This window comes from Pristis pectinata, chromosome 14 (assembly GCF_009764475.1).
Source record: "Pristis pectinata isolate sPriPec2 chromosome 14, sPriPec2.1.pri, whole genome shotgun sequence".
Taxonomy (NCBI): domain Eukaryota; kingdom Metazoa; phylum Chordata; class Chondrichthyes; order Rhinopristiformes; family Pristidae; genus Pristis; species Pristis pectinata.
In genome coordinates this window covers 51,126,717-51,140,744 of record NC_067418.1, presented here as the reverse complement: position 1 = coordinate 51,140,744, position 14,028 = coordinate 51,126,717, and the positions used below count along the sequence as shown (strand labels likewise).

Sequence of the window (14,028 nt, the reverse complement as noted above, 5' to 3'; positions counted from 1 at the left end):
ACCTCTCCTTATAGCACATGCCCTCTAATCCAGGCAGCATCCTGGTGAACCTCTTCTGCACCCTCTCCAAAGCCTCCACATCCTTCCTATAATGGGGCGACCAGAACTGACTGCAATACTCCAGATGCAGCCTAACCAGAGTTTTATAAAGCTGCAACATAACTTCCTGAACTCAGTGCCTCGACTAATAAAAGCAAGCACGCCATACGCCTTCCTTACCGCCTTATCACCTGTGCAGCCAAACTCCTGCCAAAATGCTGGAAGTAGTGGTGAAAGCAAATAGGACAGTGGTTTTTAAGAGGCTGTTAGATAGACACATGAAGATGCAGGGAGTGGAGGGATATGGATTGTGTATGGGTCGAAGAGATTTAGTTTAATTCGGTGTTGTGTTTGGCACAACATCGTGGGTCGAAGGGCCTGTTCCTGTGCCATCCTGCTCTATGTTCTATGCCCACCCACCTCGTCAAGAACTCACCTTGGAAGAAGCTGCAGATCCCACTTTGGTCATCAGCCCCCTCAGAACCCCAGAGAACTGGAGCGACGGGCAGTACAGTGCCTCGCAGCTCCAGAAACCCGGCTTCGATCCCGACCCCGGCTGCTGTCTGTGTGGAGTCTGCTCATTCTCCCTGCAACTGAGTGGGTTTCCCCCGGGGTGCTCCGGTTTCCTCCCACATTAATGGGTCACTCCTTGGTGTGGGAGGGTGCCTGCAGAATTGGGGAGGGGGGGAGTTAACAGGGCATGGGGGCGTGTGAGATATAACGGGTTACAGGAAAATAAGTGAGGGGGGATGGGTCTGATGAAATGCTGACGCAGCACAACTTGATGTAACGAATGGCCTTCCATGTCATGAACTAGGTTACTGTAAAACTATGTAGAGGATCCAAATTACTGTCAGTTTCTGTATTCTCCCATCCTTGATGTGGTGGTGAAGTTGGCAATCCCAGGTTTTACAGCCTCCTCCAACTGGTTAGCAAAGCCCAACTGAAAGAATGTTTCCTTTTCCAAGCTGGCTGAAGTTCCCAAATAAAATGACTCTGGGCAACTCGGCTCCATGTGGACCCGGGAACGTGTCACCGCTGCTGTGCAGACTGACGACTGGCTCAGAATCACCACAGGAACAAATCCATCGGCTCCCGAAAGTAAACTCCAAAACTCCCGGGGAAATATGAGCAATATCAGACATCACCACTGACCAGTGCAGAATTAGTGGGTCAGGAGCCGGGGCTACAGAACTGCAATTAATCTAGAGAGCAGCATAACTCTCAGGATCAATTGTGCTGGTCAACAGTCAGCAGAAGGTCCTTATTTCAAGCTGATCTCATGTGGTCTGAATTTGGTGTCGTGGCACCTAATCCAGGGAGCCTCAACGTAAGTGTTTCCTTCAGTCCTCTATGATTGAAGAAGTACAAAGTATTCTGTTCATCAGTTTCAAAACCTCCCACTTTAGCAAGCACATAGTCTGACAAAACATTTTAAGGTTTTTCCTTGGGCTTCTGCATATCTGGAAGCTCTCAGCAGCAGTTACAGCCTTCTCTTCTTTCAGGAATGGTGATTGACGACTATTCTGGCTCTGGATGCATCAAAGTGAAGGACTGCAAATGTACGATGAAGGGCAAACATTACAACCCAGGCAGCCTGATCTCAACTGAGTGTGAAGAATGGTATAACCTGCATCGATTCTGAATTGTGAGAAGACTTGAATCTGCTCGGATCACACCAGATTTTAATCAATTGCCAAATGTTTGTCCCTTTTGATTCTAGTGTCTGCAACAATGGCAAATGGCTGTGCAAGAATCTGCCTTGTCCTGGTGTCTGCTCCTTCGAGGGGGGAGCACATGTCTCCACTTTTGATGGGATGAAGTACACATTTCACGGTGACTGCTATTACATTCTTTCCAAGGTAATATATCCGGAAATTTATCTCTTTTGCACATCTAGTCAAAGTATTTTGATGTGCCTGTGTCACTGTAAGATCATACCGCACTGCTACTGGTGGTACATGTTCTAATTTCCACAGCACTTCACCTGCATGGTGGGAACATTACTGGCTGGCTGTTTATGCTGTTTTCAAAACACATGACGTTGCGAGTTAACCTGCCTTGGAGTTCACCTCATTAAACTGATGCTAATGTGATATCATTCCCGTTCATCAAATTTACCAAGGAATTTAAATAAACTGATAATACACTTTAGATATGAACATTGAAGATTGGAGTTGAAAGGGCGATCTTAACATTGACCAATTTTGGTAAATTGGTTTATTATTGACACATGTGCTGAGTGAACAACTTTGTTTTGCATGCCGTCCAGACAGATCGTTTCATCACATCTGTGCATTGAGATAGTACAAGGGAAAAGCATAACAGAATGCAGAATAAAGTGTTACAGTTACAGAGAAAGTGCAGTGCAGGCAGACAATAAGGTGCAAGGCCATAACGAGGGAGATTGTGAGGTCAAAAGTTCATCTTATCATACTAGGGGACCATTCAATAGTCTTATAACAGCGGGATAGAAGCTGCCCTTGAGCCTAGTGGTACGTGCTTTCACGCTTTTGAATCCTTTGCCCAATGGGAGGAGAGAGAATGTCCGGGGTGGGTGGGGTCTTTGATTATGTTGGCTGCTTTACTGAGGCAGCGAGAAGTGTAGACAGAGTCCATGGAGGGGAGGCTGGTTTCCGTGATGCGCTGAGCTGTGTCCACAACTCTCTGCAGTTTCTTGTGGTCCTGGGCAGAGCCGTTGCCATACCCGAGACGTGATGCATCCAGATAGGATGCTTTCTATGGTGCATCGATAAAAGTTGGTGAGAGCCAATATGGGGAACATACCAAATTTCTTTAGCTCCCCCTGAGGAAGTAGAGGTGCTGGTGAGCTTTCTTGGCTATGGCTGGTTGACCCACTTTTGACGTAACAACACAAAATAAGAAACAAAATGTTATAATCTAAGTCAGTTTTCCATCTATTATATGATCATCACACTTCCTACCTGTTGCACATCCAAAAATCCTTCGGAAGAAGAAGAACATGGACCTGGTACAAAAGGTTTAATTTATTCACTAAAACGATCTGCTAGCTACAAATACACAAGTTACAAAATCGAGTACATATTTGAGAAAAAATAAAGTCCAAACACCAGGGAAAAGTTGAGCAATATCAAACGTCATCACGGATCAGTAGAGAGTTATTGGATCATGAGTTGAGGCTACATAACTGCAATTAATCCAAAGAGCAGGATAACATTCAGAATCAATTGTACTGGCCAACAGGCAGCAGGAGGCCCTTATTTCATTGGTGCATTTAGTTTTTAAACACCCCAGAGAAGGGAGCAAGAAGCGGTATGGCCCTTGAGCTCACTCTTGGGGAGTGCACCCTGCACATTTATGAATTCTCTCCAACTTTATTTCCTGAGGGAGGTGACATTTTCAGGAAAAGAAGCTCTCTAAAAATTTCTCCCTTTACTTTCAACATCCATAGGCAAGGGCAGCCAATGTTCCACCTCCTGGTCAACATTCAGTCAGTGTATGTGGTTGAAGAGGGAAGGTTCGGGTAGGATATAATGGCCAACAATCTGCCATAACTTGCTGAATTCTATTTGACTGAGGCAATTTGGCCCTTGAATCATATCCAAGCAAAGATATGATGTCGTTTAGATAAGGAAAATAACTGGACTGGTATCTGTCCCTGACTTCTGGAGGAACCTGTGGTAAAATGACAATGCTGACTGAAATGCTAATTAAAATAATCAAGGCCATGGAGGGATTTCTACGGCTAAAGCATCAGCAAAGCCATAATGCTAATCTTAACTAAGTTTATGTGTGTTTCACTTGTGAAACTGCTGGAACATCCATCGTGAATCCCGTTCACACTGCATTTGAATGTAGCTAAGTCACAGGTAAAGCAATGGAAGTGTAACTTATAAGGAGTTAATGTTATAAAAACCTCCAGGTTCCAAGCAAGCAGTTTTTTTTTAATGACTGAATGAAAAAAAGGCTCGACTGAATTTGTTGCAAACTGGACGTCATTTGACTTGCTCAATCCTGTTTCTGAATCTCAACCACCTCCCTGGATTAACCACCTGAACTTCTCTGTCACCAGGACTGTGATCAGCAACAATATACTTTACTGGCAGAGATCGTGCCTTGTGGAACAATATCAACTGAAACCTGCCTGAAATCTGTGGTGCTATCAACAGACCACAAACACAATGTAAGTTCTTTCAGAGGTAATGAGACTAAACAACAGACACCACTACAGTTCACATTCGATAGCCCTGCTTTTAATGCTATGAAATATATCATCACTGACTTCTGATCTCTTGCTTGTTTTAGTTTTATTACAGATGCCTCTCTAATATTATATTAAATATTTAAATATTAATAAAATACTTCACATGGATTTCAATATTTAATTAATATTAAAAACCTCTCTATATTAATACTAAATTTATCAATTTAATACTAATGACTTTAATATGAATTACATTAATGAATGCAATTAATTTAGGGTGAAAGGGGAAAGGTTTAGGGGGTAATTCCTCACTCAGAGACTGGTGGGAGTGTGGAATGAGCTGCCATCTGATGTGGTAAATACGGGCTCACTCTTAAGTTTTAAGACTAAATTGGATAGATACATGGACAGGAGAGGTCTGGAGGGTTATGGATTGGGTGCAGGTCAATGGGACTAGCGGAATAAAGTTTCGGCACAGACTAGAAGGGCCAAATGGCCTGTTTTTCTGTGCTGTAGTGTTCTATGGTTCTAATTGCTAGGGTAGTAAAGAAGGTGTATGGCATTAGTCGAGGTATTGAGTTCAAGAGTCGGGAAGTTATGTTGCAGTTTTATAAAACTCTGGTGAGGCCGCATCTGGAGTATTGCAGTCAGTTCTGGTTGCCCCATTATAGGAAGGATGTGGGGGCTTTGGAGAGGGTGCAGAAGAGGTTCACCAGGATGCTGCCTGGATTAGAGGGCAGGTGCTATTAGGAGAGGTTGGACAAATGTACTCCAATGCATTGTAAGTCCTATTGTCAGTCCTCTGGTCTTTCTCTTTTCTGAAAGCAAACAAGAAATGTCAGAAAGAATGGCTCATCCAAACCTGTGCATGGTTTTGTATAAAAGTGGTCGACAGGCAAACATCGACATTTGCAGAGCCAACCATGATGTAGCACCTGATGGCCATGGTGTTTGCTTCCATAGCATCAGGGTCATCCAATGGATGAGTACTGCACTTAAAGTACAAACTTCTGCTAGCTTGCTGCCACACAGTCTCATAATGTTGCTTCCATGGATCCAGATTTACCTTTGGACTCTCTTGCTGGTCAGACTGGAGGTGACTTTAAGGCACGAGGTATCCAAGGTGTGTTGGCAAAATGGATCCAAAACCTGGCTGGGTGATAGGAGCCAGAGAGTAGTGGTCCTGAAGAAGGGTCCTGACCTGAAACGTTGACCGCCTGCTTTTCTCCACGGATGCTGCCCGGCCTGCTGAGTTCCTCCAGCATCGTTGTGTTTTTCATCTAGATTCCAGCATCTGCAGTCCTTTGTCTCTCGGTAGTGGTGGAGGGCTGTTTCTCTGACTGGAAGTCTGAAGCCAGTGGTGTACGGCAGGGTTTGCTGCTGGGGCCTTTGTTGTTTGTAATGTATATAAATGACTTGGATGAGAACATCGGGAATGTGGAATGTGGGAGAAAACCGAAGCACCCAGAGGAAACCCATGCAGTCACGGGGAGAATGTACAAACTCCTTACAGACAGTGGCGGGAATTGAATCCGGGTCGCTGGCGCTGTAATAGCATCACGCTAACCGCCACACTGCCGTGCCTGCCCCACAACTCCAAATAGTGGAGCTGTAGGTAGTGAAGAAGGTTGCCTAAGGATACAGCAGGACATAGATCAGCTGCAAGGTTGGGTGGAGCGGTGGCAGATGCAATTCACTTTGGGATGTCAAATTCTGGTAGGGCACGTGGAGTAAATGGCAGGGACATTGATGCACAGAGAGGGCTTGGTCATAGCTCCCTGAAAGTGGAGGCACAGGTGCACAGGGTAGTGAAGCAGGCATTTGGTATGCTTGCCTTCATAGGCTGAGACATTGAGTGCAAGAATTGAGATGTTGTGCTGTGGCTGTATAAAACATTGATTGCAACAGAGAGAATGTGGAAGAGATTCACCAGGACGTTGTCTGGAATGGAGGGCTGTAGTTATAAGGAGAGATCGGACAGGCTGGAATGTAGGAGGCTGAGGGATGACCTTTTAGAGGTTTCTAAAATTATGAGGGGCACAGATAGGGTAGATGGTCAGAGTCATTTTTCCCAGGGTAGTGGAGCCTAGATCTAGAGAACACAGGCTTAAGGTGAGAGGGGAGATATCTAAAGGAGATCTGACGGGTAAAATTTTCATACAGAGGGTGGTGGGGCTCTGGAACAAGCTGCCAGAGAAGGTGGTGGAGGCAGATACAATTGCAACATTTACGAGGCATATGGACAGGTACTCGGATAGGATAAGATTGGGATATGGGCCGAATGTGGACAGAAGGGATCAGTGTAGTTTCTCTGGGGATTAGTGTAGACAGGCTTCACGGTCGGCACAGACAAGGTGGGCTGAGAGCTCTGGTTCTGTGCCGTACCATTCTATGATCCTAAATTTCTATAACAATCAGAGATGTTGAAATTCAACTCAAAAATAATCCACTATTTCAAATCTTCAATTTGTATCGTACACCACTCACCTGTAATTGTTGGTTTCATTTTCAGATCCTTGTTTTTAAAGATAATGGGAATGTTATCATGAATGGTGTAAAGGTGACTTTGCCTCTGGTAACAGGTAAGAACCGACTCTGGTGAAATCCATTGCAGGCACCTTGTTTAATATCATCTACTGACGAAGCAATGAACTTTCAGGATTTACTTGTCGCTGCAAACAGTGTTTCATTGACATAATCTGTCACAGAGTCTTTCAGGGGGCATCCACATTAGTCCTTACATTAAGGAGTCATTTCTTCTGAATACTTTAAGAAGTTTAGAAACTTTATTTATACAGCACGGTAACAAGCCCTTTTGGCCCAATGAGCCCGTGCTGCCCAATTACACCAACGTTAGCCTGCTAACCCGTACGTCTTTGGCATGTGGGAGGAAACTGGAGCACCCGGAGGAAACCCACGCAGACACGGGGAGAACGTACAAACTCCTTGCAGACAGCAGCAGGAATTGAACCCCGATCGCTGGCGCTGTAATAGCGTTACGCTAACCGCTACGCTACCGTGCCGCCCAGCAACACAATATTCTTTTGCTTCATACTCTGACATATTTAAATAAGGGAGAAAAAGATGGGGAATGCATTGATAATATTGGGACAGGATCAAAGAAACATTGTGAATATTTCTATGTTAACTTGAGCTCATCTTCTGTTTCAATTTTTAACTCTTAGTCCCTGCTACAAACTCCCTGCCTCAGATATTCCACCAGTAATCCTGGCCACACCCAAACGCTGATTTTCCTTTTGCTGTGGCCTGCTGCGAGAACTGAATAAAGACAAAGTAACAAGGGAATCACAGAGACACTGGAGTTCTGCAGCTGGAGTCTGGAGCAACGCACACAAAATGCCGGAGGAACTCAGCATCCATGGAGGGGGATAAACAGTCGACGTCTTGGGCGTCAAAGGGAAGACAAAGGAGTGAGAGAGGAAGAAGAGGGGAAGGGCTATCGGAAGTTAGAGAAATCAATGTTGAGGCCGTCAGGTTGGAGGAACAACACCTCAGCTTCCACCTTGGGAGTCTCCAACCTGACAGCCTCAACATCGATTTCGACTTCCGGTAACCCCTCCCCTCTTTCTCCCCCCTTCTCTTTACATCCCTCCTTTGTCTTCCCTCATTCCTGTGGCCCCCTCCCCCCTTCTCTTTCCCCATCCCCCACCCTCATGACCTGCCCATCTATTCCCCATCTCTTTATTCCAGGGTCCACTGCCCTCTCCTACCGGATTCCTCTTCCTTCAGCCCTCGGCCTCTTCTACCTCTCACCTCTCAGCTTCTTACATCTTCCCCCATCCTCCTCCCACACCCACTACCTTCCATCTCTCCCCAGGCTCACCTATCACCTGGACTCACCTGTCCCCTGCCCGCGTGTGCTCCTCCCCCTCCCCCCACCTTCTTATTCTGGCTCCTGCCCTCTTCCTCTCCAGTCCTGATGAAGGGTCTCGGCCTGAAACATTGTCGACTGTTTATTTCCCTCCACGGATGCTGCCCGACCTGCTGAGTTCCTCCAGCATTGTGTGTGTGGTTGTTATTATAAATTAAAGCTTGTGTTCTGTTTTCAGTTAAAAATGCCACAGTTGTATCAATGAATGGCTGGATTTGAAAACAGGTTTCACAAAACAGGGTATATCTTATCAATAATAGCTGAACATCAATTTGTAAGGTCATCAAATAGTCAATTATAGCTCAAATAGGAGGGAAATCATGCATTTTCTTGCAACTAATGGTACCATACAGGGGGATGGAGACAGGGTCACGGGTAGTCTGTGAAGACAGCTATAGAAGACAGGAATTATAGAAACACTGATCTGTGTTTTCTTTCCTGTAGCAAACTACACTGTTTTCAAACCATCGACATTCCACATCCTGGTAGAATCAAAACTTGGCCTGCAGCTACAGGTCCAGCTGGTCCCTCGGATGCAAGTCTACGTAACACTGGAGCAGTCTTACAAGGGAAAGACATGTGGTAATTATCGTACTCCTGCCCCCCTCCGACGCTGAGCGGTCTGTCCTCTGCAGACGCCTCACCTTGGTCACCCCTGCACCCACATCTCAGTGAGTTCTGAGCCCGGCACAACGTCGAGCCCTTCTTGTCGCCTCTTGGCCTATTTCTTCGGCAAGGAATCTTCACCCCACCTCCAACCCCACTGACGACCCTTTCTCACGTCTCCAGCACTCCCCTTCCACCCGGACAACCCTTCTGGCCTGTTTACCCTGTCTTGATGTTTTCATTTCCAGTGACCTCTGTGACATCGACCACCTTGACTTCTACACTCCCCTCACCCTCTCCGAATGCGTGGCTCTCTGCTCACTCCGCACCGATCTCAACCCACAGGCAAAGGTGGTTCTGTTGCAGTTTGGTGCACTGACTTCTCCCTTGCAGAGGGCAGACACCAGCTTTCTGACAGTAGCAGAACCTCTGCTTATCCCCAATGACTTCTCTTTCGTGGAAGCTTTAGTGACTGTGCAGGGGAGATTTCCCAGGATGCTGCCTGGATTGGAGAGCATGTCTTATGAGGATAGGTTGAGTGAGCGAGGGCTTTTCTCTTTGGAGAGAAGGAGGATGAGAGGTGACTTGATAGAGGTGTACAAGATGATAAGAGGCACAGATCGAGTGGACAGTCAGAGACTTTTTCCCAGGGTGACAATGGCTAACACGAGGGACATAATTTTAAGGTGATTGGAGGAAGGTATAAGGGGGATGTCAGGAGTAAGTTTTTACACAGAGTGGTGGGTGTGTGGAACGCACTGCTGGCAGATGTTATGGGGACAGATACATCAGGGACATTTAAGAGACTCTTAGATAGAGAATGATAGAGAAATGGAGGGCTGTGTGGGAGGGAAGAGTTAGAGAGCAGGATAAAATGTCGGCACAACATTGTGGGCCGAAGGGCCTGTACTGTGCTGCAGTGTTCTGTGTTCCTCCCACTTTCTCCAAATCAAAGGTGCAGCCGTGGGCCCTTGAATGGCCCCAGCTATGCCTTTCCTTTGACGGGCTACATGGAACAGTCCTTGTTCCAAACCTGCACCAGCACCCATCCCCAACTCTCTCCACTTCTTCAATGACTGCATTGGTCCTGCCTCACCATCAACCTCCACCTTGTCCCCAAGTTGACTTGGAAGGAGATAGAGAGCTTGGTGACAATGGTTTAATGACCTCAATGTCAGCAAAACAAAAGAGCTTGTCATTGACTTCAGGAAAGATGGCAGTGTACATACACCTGTCTACATCAATGGTGCTGAGGTTGAGAGGGTTGAGAGTTTCAAATTCTTGGGAGCGAACATCACCTGTCCTGGTCCAACCACGTAGACGCCACGGCCAAGAAAGCTCACCAGTGCCTCTACTTCCTCAGGAGGCTAAAGAAATTTGGCACGTCCCCTTTGACACCCACCAACTTTTATCGATGCACCATAGGAAGTATCCTATCTGGGTGCATCATGGCTTGGTACAGCAACTGCTCTGCTCAGACCGCAAGAAACTGCAGAGAGTTGTGGACACAGCCCAGTGCATCACAGAAACCAGCCTCCCCTCCATGGAGTCTGTCTATACCTCTCGCTGCCTCGATGAAGCAGCCAGCATAATCAAAGACCCCACCCACCCGGGTCATTCTCTCTTCTCTCCCCTTCTATCAGGCAGAAGATACAGGAGCCTGAAGGTACGCACCACCAGGCTCAAGGACAGCTTCTACCCCACTGTGATAAGACTATTGAACGGTTCCTTTATACGATGAGATGGATTCTTGATCTCACAATCTACCTTGGTGTGACCTTGCACCTTATTGTCTACCTGCACTGCACTTCCCTGTAGCTGTGACACCTTACTCTGTATTCTGTTATTGTTTTACCCTGTACTACCTCAATGCACCGTGTAATGAATTGATCTGTACGAACAGTATGAAAGACAAGTTTTTCACTGTACCTCGGTACAAGTGACAATAATAAGCCAATACCAATAAACCAACACACACACACACACACACGCACGCACGCACGCACACGCACGCACGCACACACACGCACACACACGCACGCACACACACGCACACACACACGCACACACACACACACACACACACACACGCTGCTATATACTGACAATCTTTCCTGCTCCTTCTTAGTCCTGATGTAAGGTTCCAACTCAAAATGTCAACCTACACCTCTTGCCCCCACACATTCTGTTTCACCCACTTTCTTCCAGCCTCTGCAGTCCTTTTGGCATTATATTCTAGAGTCTGTCTTTCTTACAAGTCACACACAGGCAATTCAAACAAAAGCAATTGAAAAGCAAAATGCCGCAGACAGTGGATTGGTATTGGTATTGGTATTGGTTTATTATTGTCACTTGTACCAAGGTACAGTGAAAAACTTATCTTGCAAACTGATCGTACAGGTCAATTCATTACACAGTGCAGTTACATTGAGTTAGTACAAAGTGCATTGATGTAGTACAGGTAAAAACAATAACAGTACAGAGTAAAGTGTCACAGCTGCAGAGAAAGTGCAGTGCAATAGATACATTTCTGAAGTACTCAACAGGCCTCGTTAGTAGAGAGAGTAACAGAGTTCATGTTTCATGTTGTCACAACAGTTGTGAAAAAAGCTCAAAAAGTTATTTTTTTTCTCCACAGATGCTGCCTGACCTGCTGAGTATTTCCAGCATTTTCTGTTTTTGATTTTAATCAAAGCATTTTTCCTGGTTCGAAACAAATTTTCGTAGCTTCTTAATGTCATGTTTGTTTTTTGCAAATCTGGTTCCCCTGTCTTATTTTTGATTAACCTCACATCATCTACACACCTCTGCTATTTTTATGATTTTCTCTGATAGAAGAGCAATGGGCTTAACGTGTCATCGTTTTGTTTCTCTGAGGTTTCTGTGGGAATTTTAATGACATCCTGCACGACGATTTCAAGGCAAGTAATGGATTGATTGAGGGCACAGCTGCACCATTTGGAAACTCATGGAAAGCCCAGCAGAGCTGCCCATCTGTATCAGAGCGCCTGGAGGATCCCTGTGCTATTAGTGCTGAGAACCGTAAGTAACAAAATTGAGTGACTCTGGGCTGGATTGGCGGGGGGTAATTTCAAGTCAAGTCTTCAAACATCTAAAATATTTCCAGGAAATATAAGTCTGTCCAAAGGAAGAACCACCTTAATCCAAGATGTTTGACTATTTATGCTCCACACATGAACCAATCACCTTGACAATGATACTTTATGGTCAGTGAACTCAGGGTCCATGCTGATCTGAAGCATATTCAGCGGACGGAAATGCTGTTGACAAATTTTCTCTCACAACACCGTGAGAGCAGAAGGAATGGAAGCAGATGTAGGCCATTTACTCTCTCGTGCCCAATGTGCCATCTACCTCCACAAAACTTTCCTGCACGTACCCCAAATGCCTTGATTCCTTTCATATCCAAAAATTCATCAATTCATCAACCCGAGCTTTCTTGGGTGGTAAATTCCAAAGGTTCATCACCCTCAGGAGGGAAAGAAATTTCTCATCTCTGTCCCGAATAGTCGAGCCCTCATTTTGAGACTGTAGTTCCTGCTTCACACACCCCCGCCAGGGGAAACATGGTCCCTGTACCTACCCTGTGAAGCCTGTAAGGATTTTGTATGTTTCAATGAGATCCCACCGCCAATTGCTCCCCTGCTTTGACCCTCTTGCCTCCTCTGCATCTAACCCCAACAGCTGTGTGCCACATTGACCTCAACCATTCTTGCCCTTATGCCTCTACTTACCGATTGATGCCTTTCCCTGGATTGGAGGACGTCAGTTATGGGGAGAGATTGGCCAGGCTGAGTTAGTTTTCCCTGGAGCGAAGGAGGCTGAGAAGTGACCTGATAGAGATATATAAAATTATGAGAGATAGAGAGAGGATTGATTGTCAGAATCTCTTTCAAAGTCAAAGTCGGGTTTATTGTCATATGCACAAGTACATGTGTGGACAGGTGCAATGAGAAACTTACTTGCAGCAGCATCACAGGCACAGAGCATCAGATAAGCAGCATTCACAAGAGAAATATGAATTAAACACAATTTTTACAAGAAAGAACACAATTAGAACCAAAAAAAATAAAGTCCATTTTCGTGTAAAGTGATGAAAGTGGTCACAGTGTCAAGTGATGAAAGTGGTCAACCAATACCAATACCTAGTGCTGAAGGTGGAGCCTCTGAAGGATGCCATGGGCTCTGTGCACCATGGATTATCCTGACTGTGAGCCCACATATGTAATGCCTGTCAGCCTGCCGCGCACCAATGAGGCTCCAGGTGATGAGAGTTTCCGGGTGTGTGCTTGGGATATAATGAGTGCAGTAGAAATCAACAACCTTCACTGCAGGGTTATTCGTACATTTTACTCAAAACACCTGTCCAAAATTCTCTTGCAGAAAATTACGCAGAGTACTGGTGCTCCCTTTTGAAAAAGCCTGATGGAGATTTCTCTCCTTGCCACACTACCATCGACCCAAATGAGTACTTCAAGGTAGGCCTGCAATGTTCTCATTCTGTGCCTGGCAATTTTCAGTGAACATCCCCCTTCTGCCCAACAAAGGTACCGTGCACCCTGCGTTACGACCGTTCAGCTCCGGGAAATTCACTCTTACGGGGTTCACAAATCACTGCCAAAGATTTGAGATGTGGAATAAAGATTTGTTCTGACAGAATTTATGAGAGAGAAAAAAACTACATAAATACCAAATGCGAAAGGGGCGACAAATCTTGTCAATGGTCCACGTTATAGAAAATCCCAATATGGTCGGTTTTCTGGGAACACGACCCTCCGTAACATGGGGGGTGAGCTGCAGCTGGATGTTTTAACTTTTCTGTGATTGTGGAACCACCACCCAGTTTATCCATGGAAGTTCCTTGCCTCTGCTCTTGTGTATATCTCAGTGGATTAAGTTATAAGATTTCTTTATTAGTCACATGTACATCGAAACACACAGTGAAATGCATCTTTTGCATAGGGTGTTCTGGGGGCAGCCCGCAAGTGTTGCCACACTTCCGGTGCCAACATAGCACGCCCACAACTTCCTAACCCGTACGTCTTTGGAATGTGGGAGGAAACCGGAGCACCCGGAGGAAACCCATGCAGACACATGGGGAGAACGTACAAACTCCTTACAGACAGCGGAGGGAATTGAACCCGGGTCGCTGGTGCTGTAAAGTGTTACACTAACCGCTACACTACCATGCCTGCCCAAACACTACCATACCTGCCCATATCATTATCAGCTTTGACCACTATCAGCTTTACCTCAGTGTACTCTTGCCTCTGAGTCCAGATAT

General features: G+C 45.8%; 1 protein-coding gene across 1 annotated transcript in view; it reads left to right on the top strand.

Moving 5' to 3' along the window:
- The window catches only part of LOC127578015 (mucin-2-like), a 148,510-nt gene that overhangs the window by 49,102 nt on the left and 85,380 nt on the right, over positions 1-14,028 (top strand). The window contains exons 8-14 of the mRNA XM_052029721.1: positions 1,545-1,662; positions 1,763-1,901; positions 4,094-4,204; positions 6,738-6,807; positions 8,562-8,699; positions 11,601-11,765; positions 13,128-13,222. Of these exons, the coding sequence (XP_051885681.1) occupies positions 1,545-1,662; positions 1,763-1,901; positions 4,094-4,204; positions 6,738-6,807; positions 8,562-8,699; positions 11,601-11,765; positions 13,128-13,222 (836 nt within the window). The remainder of the gene's footprint in view (positions 1-1,544; positions 1,663-1,762; positions 1,902-4,093; positions 4,205-6,737; positions 6,808-8,561; positions 8,700-11,600; positions 11,766-13,127; positions 13,223-14,028) is intronic.